This window comes from Phyllostomus discolor, chromosome 1 (genome assembly GCF_004126475.2).
Source record: "Phyllostomus discolor isolate MPI-MPIP mPhyDis1 chromosome 1, mPhyDis1.pri.v3, whole genome shotgun sequence".
In the NCBI taxonomy this organism is placed as follows: domain Eukaryota; kingdom Metazoa; phylum Chordata; class Mammalia; order Chiroptera; family Phyllostomidae; genus Phyllostomus; species Phyllostomus discolor.
In genome coordinates this window covers 62,411,109-62,417,108 of record NC_040903.2, presented here as the reverse complement: position 1 = coordinate 62,417,108, position 6,000 = coordinate 62,411,109, and the positions used below count along the sequence as shown (strand labels likewise).

The window sequence follows — 6,000 nt, the reverse complement described above, 5'->3', positions numbered from 1 at the left end:
ACACTGAAGTGAAATTTCCATTTGATTTAGGAGTTCCTCTTTCCTCTCCCTTCTCTGAGAAACATTGTAAAAAGTCATGTACTTAATTCCAGGCACTGATCTCAATTCTTTAAAGTCTGGAGTATTAACTCATTTAATCCAATACAACACCTACTAGGGCGTTACTACAATTCTCCCCATTCGATGGTTGGGGAACTGAGGCACCAAGATTAAGAAAATTGCTTAAACTCATATAGCTATTTAGTGGGGGAGGTGAAATTCCAGCCCATTCTAGTTACAGGATCTGTACTTTTAACCAATATGCTTTACTTTCTTTCTTTGCATTATCCCATTAAAATGAGGTTAACTGCAAAATAAGATGTAAACTAATGAGAGGAGGTGGAAAGGGTTAACACTAAAGCACATCCGCGAGCATGAAAAAACAAAAACAAACTAGCTAGCGAAAGCCAGTTAAAGCCTCCGCAGGATATTCAATGGGCCTCCTGTTTCTTCAACCTCTTGCTTTCGCTCCGGCTTACACTTTACAAAGCAGCTGTGGCCAGTGGACCACGCTGCCGCGCGCCTCCGTCCTCGACTCTCCTCGCGGAACTGGGGTCCAAAGGGGCTTCAGGCGCGCTCTGGTTTGCTTTCCTCACACTCCAACCACCGCCACACACACTCTTCCGGAAGAGAACTGTAATTAACCCTTTAGCGTCCTTGAAGAACCCCTTCAGTGGGCCGCGAGCCCCCGCAGTCCAGCACGGGAGGCGACGCTAGGGCCAGGTGGGTGCGGGCAGCTCCGCTGTCTAGAGGGCGGGCGGGGTGCAGGGATGGCACTTGGTGGGCGCAGAGCTGTCATCCAGCACTCCCGTCCTGGTTCGCCTTTCTTGCTGCCTTTCCTAGTGCGCGGGGCTGGAGTTGCCCTCTCACTGCCCCTTGCATTGCTCCCGGAGTATAATCTCTAGGCGACTTTTCAGCCAGCGCGGAGGAAAGTGCAGCCATTGGACAGGTCGGTGCTAGCTGCTGGTTTCGGGGAGGAAGCGGGGAGGGGGGGGGGGCTGGAGGAGCAAGGGGGAGGGAAGAGAGAGGAGGGAGGAGGGTGCAGCGGCGGATCTGGCAAATTGCGAGCTGCCTTTCCTTCCCAAAGTGTGGAGCAGGAGCGCTGGGGTGCGCGGCGGCGCCTCCTCCGCCAGCAAACTCCAGGTTTCGGCTGGGCTTGGGGCCACCTCTTCCTTAGCCAGGAGGAACCCTCTCCCAATAGGTTTCACCCTGACTTTTTTCCACCCATCTCTTTCTTTTTCCTTTTCCCTTTTTTTTAAATGAATTTTTTTTTTCCTGGCTTTGGACTTCAGACTGCTGTAGCCTGAGCCTTCCCAGGGCTCAGCTGTTTGGGGCTTTCCATCCCTCCGGCTGCGAGAAAGGACACGCGCCCGGCGTCGGGAGAAGAAAAGAAGAAAAACTTGTCGGAGGGGTTTCGCCAGTCCACAGTAACCCCTCCCGCAAACCCAAACCTCCCTCTGGGCCATCCCAAGACTAAGGAAAGTTCGTTCAGTGCCAACTGCTTTCTTGGATTTGAAGGAGGCACCCGCGCTGGCTGTGGAATTAGATCTGTTTTGAACCCAGTGGAGCGCATCGCGGGGCTCAGAAGGCACCGGGGTGGCGCTGCCTGTGCGGAAGCGAGAGTTTGCGAGCCCCGGGTGCAAGTGGTCTTACCTCCCCGTGGGTGTTGTTTTGTGTTGGGGTGAGGGCTGCGAGTGTTGTGGCAAGTTGCGAAGAGAGACCCGGAGGTCCGGAGAGGACTGCGCTTCCCCTCGTACTCCCTTCCTTCTCCTTGCTGCAGGGTGTGAAATCCCAGCGAAATATACAGAGGCCTCCTGGTACTGCCAAGACCTGTCCGCAGCGTTAAACCCTGCCATCCCCATTCCCACTGGGAGCCCAGGGCGCCAGGGAAGGACTGGCGGGTAGGAGGAGGGAGGTCGCGGCGGCGGCATGGCGAGGTTCCCGAGGGCCGACCTGGCCGCTGCAGGAGTTGTGTTACTTTGCCACTTTTTAATGGACCGGTTTCAGTTCGCTGAAGGAGAGCCTGGAAACCAAATCAGTGGTAAGATGCACTTTCGCTTGTTGATTTTGTGCGCAGCTAAAGACCTCTCTGGTACCCCTATTCTCAATCCACCCGCCCCCCACCTCATCTGTCTGCCCTTGGGAAAGTTAATGCAGTTGATTTTCGGGTAAATTTGGGCTTCCCAAATGGGGAAAATAGGGCTGGCTAGCAAGGATGGAGGGGCCTGGGGGTTTTCTTGAGGATTCGGGCTTGCGTCACCTGAGCGCCAGGGGGTGGTACTGACTCCTCCAAGTCACCAGAGAGGACTCTGGTTTAAGAGCAAATCTGTGGATTCTTCGCCCAGGAGCTGCCATCCCGGGGTTGTCTCATCTCCGGCTCCTCCTCCTTCCCTGCCGCCTCGATAAACTGAGCGAGCGAGTGATGGGGGCTGTGGGTGGGAGACGTGGTGGCAGCTGGGGATTGCAGGGCTTGGGTCTACTGGACGAAATTACCAGTTGCCTCACCTTTCTCCTGTACGCAATCCCCCGCTTAGCTCCGTTTCTCTGTCTAGTGCTGAGTGCGTGCTGGAAGTGGGGCGGAGTGGGTGCGGCGGAGAGCAGAGGAGCCTAGGAGGTGGCAGAGGTGGAGCGGGCGCGGGTCTGTAGACCGACCCTTGGCGTCGTTGTCCTCCCCGCCTGGCTTCGTAGACAGGCCTAAAGGCGCCGGGGTTCTTGCGAGTGCCCTGACATTGCCCACCGCCCCTCGCCCTGAGCAGCCCTGGCATCTTCATTTTCCCACGGGCAGCGCCTCCTCCTCCTGCGGCTGCTCCTCCCAGGTGTGCGTCGAGCCAGGAGCCGCGCCCCCGCCCCCGGGGCTAGCGCGGAGCCCTGAAAGCCGCCCTCCGCCCGCCTCCTGCCGGCTCTGCCAAACGAGGTGCTCATCGGGGCTATACCTCCCGCGACCCTGCCCACTGCCAACCGGTGCTGCCCCCCATTTCTACCCCTCAGGAAGAAAGCGAAGAAACAGTCAGAGAGGGACCTTGGCAGAAATTTGTAAACTCGAGTGGACTTCGAGAGGAGGTGAAATGAGAAAATAAACAAGAAACACAAGGAAACATTTCTGTTTAGGATAATAAGGTTTTGTTTTCATTTTGAGGGCGGGGTGTGGGGGATGGTAAGTGATTTCTCCGGAAGTACACAAGTGTACGAAAATGTCAAACATGTAAGTGGCAGATGAAAGAAAGCTAGAGAGGGAACCTGGGGATTCCAGGTGAAGTGCATCTCGAAGGAGGTCCGTGAATGAAATGTCACAAGGTGGGACCTAGAAGACAGCTCAAATACTGTGTCTAACCCAGTTGTAAATTTTTAGAGAAAGCACAGATTCATGATTGCAGGGTGTGTGTGTGCTTGTATTGGGAGCGCTGGGGCAACATGATAACAACACTTTTAAAACTGTGAATAAAATGCAAATTTCCTGGATGTTGATTTGTCTTTGACACATGTAATTGTTCTCCATGCATGGACATAGGTCGTTCTTGACTAGGTATTATTTAGATCAGTAGATCATACCTCTGTTTATTTCTCTGACACATACCATTTGTTAAAGAACAAATAAGACTGACCCCTCCAGGAAACAACACATTTATTCTAAAAGGTGCACCAGTAATTTTCATGGACGTATTTATGGAATGAATGAGCGGCTTTAAGCATGTAAACAATTTAATTCATTTCAAAGGAGGTTAGTGATGTGTGTGCCAAAATGCATCCGAAGTTACTGGAAAACTTATTTGGCACTGGGTGTAAGTAATGCATTACAGTAAAAAATAAAAGAAAGGTCAGCAAATTTTTCTTTTTTCTGAAAATTTTCATTAATACTATATTAATGTGGAAAGAATATATATACAAAAAATTACTATTCTAAGTTATTGATGAAATTCATTTCACTATAAAATTGGTTAGATAATTAAAAACCTTTGGTTTGGGAAACATGAAATACTTATATTGTTCTACATAAATATTCAGGTATCATAAACTAATCCAATATTTCTGGTGGAAAACTACTCTAGAAACCTGTATATTTTTAGGATTGAGTGAAAAAGGAATAGTTTTAAATTTCTTGATAAATGTATTTGGAGATTTATTCAAACTGAAGTTTTCTGGATACTAGTCCACACAGTTTTATGAAATAATCTTGGAATTAAATGGTTAGTGTACTGAATATATAAAATACAGCAATGAAATGGAAGAAAAAATACAGCTTCTTTTGTAAAGTAGTCTCGCCAAAAGTTCAACATGATAAATAAAAAAGGGCCCAACAGTCTTGAAATTTGGCATGTAACAATCAGAATTTTTATTACAGACAATTTGGCATGGGGAGAAAAATCTGATTTCATAACAGGGCTATTTTATTATGCATTACTTCAGCAAACTGCAGTTAATTTTATTGCCACCAGAGGGCAGAAAAACTGCTATGGTATTCTATTCCTATCTTTCTCAAATATCTGATTACATGATCCTTAATATTTTGTTTTTCATATTTACAGTTTTTTTGGTATTTCAGTTTTTATCAATGCATGGCAGTTTGATGAGAGTTTATTATATATTTGCTTTTGTTGAAATTAACTATTAATTTATTCAACCCCTGACGTGTAAAAAGACCTACACTTTGAATACTTCTTGTGGAAAGTACAGTGGAAAAGTGCAGTGGAAAAACAAAACACCCTCTTTTGCATTATTGCTGCAGATTATTTAAAAATTACTGTGCAATTGCCAAAAAGATAACTTTAAAATACCTCTCATTAAAAAGTTCATTATTATATAATTAATTTAACTTTAAGATTGAATGTACTTTATGCATATCCAAAAAGCATTTGCTCATACTAAATAGTATATCTCAACACCAGTATTTAGAGAAAATAAGCTTAGGATAATTTTATAAATCTCAAATCTATATTATTAGACACTCATTTTTACACAATGAAGTTTCTGAAAAACAGTTTAGAAATGTCAAAGGAGAAGGATGTCTTAATGTCTTGAAAAATTCTAAAATTTAAGTGAGGAAAAAAAGCCTAAAACATGTTGTTAGAGTTTGATCTGATTATTCTTAATGTGACTTAATGCACTACAATGGTAATGAACTAGTTTATTAGTAGAAAGAGCAAAACTAGTTTGGGACCCAAGGGAATTTTAACTTTTTAAATTTTCTAATATTGTTATATTCTAGGGACAGTTTATTTTGAACAGATTATTTACATTTTTTAGTTGTTTCTCCAGTTTGATATTTTTCTGTTACTTTCTGCTTTCATTGGAATTATAAAACTCAGTTTGAAATATTAATAATTTTGGAGTTGAGAGTGTCTCTGTTGAGATAAACTGTCACTAGTATAAAATTTCTAAGTGTTCATATGTATGCCTCAGACAAATAATAGCCATTACTTGTGACTGCATATAAAAATTTTTAAAATATGAAATGTGAGAGTCTTTTTTTTTTAGATAATAGATACAAGTTGAAGCCTGAAGTTCGGCAAGTTTGGACTGGACTTCAGTGTGATCTACAACATATATGTCAGAGATAAGGCTTTAGGTCATGGATGTCTGCATAGAGACTTTGAATTATTATAATTAGAACATTGTGCATTTATGAAATCTGATCTTTAGAAATGGGTTTCTATCAAGGAGAATGTGCTTGAGTAAAGATAATGGAAGAACTTGCTCTAAACAGTTTTCTTTGCAAGAATTATGTTTTCATGCAAAGAGGTAGCTAATATGGATTCTTTTCAGTTTTGTCTAACCTTTCTGCTTTTTAAAAGACACCTTCTGTGGTAGATAGAGTATAAAGAGGAATGGATTGTTCTACAACTTCAATCATGAAACCTAAAGTCTTGAGCCATTTCCTTTAAATACAATCTCTTAACCATGGCCTTCAAGCGTGTGTTCGCAAACTACTTTCCTACCCCTCTCTCCTCTGCATGTTTTTTAATA

The 6,000-nt window shown here is 44.6% G+C and overlaps 1 protein-coding gene across 1 annotated transcript in view; it reads left to right on the top strand.

Moving 5' to 3' along the window:
• Positions 1 to 873: 873 nt before the first annotated feature.
• Positions 874 to 6,000, top strand: part of PLXDC2 (plexin domain containing 2) — a 403,365-nt gene continuing 398,238 nt past the window's right edge. The window contains exons 1-2 of the mRNA XM_028507369.2: positions 874 to 988; positions 1,332 to 2,080. Of these exons, the coding sequence (XP_028363170.1) occupies positions 1,969 to 2,080 (112 nt within the window). The 5' untranslated portion in view covers positions 874 to 988; positions 1,332 to 1,968. The remainder of the gene's footprint in view (positions 989 to 1,331; positions 2,081 to 6,000) is intronic.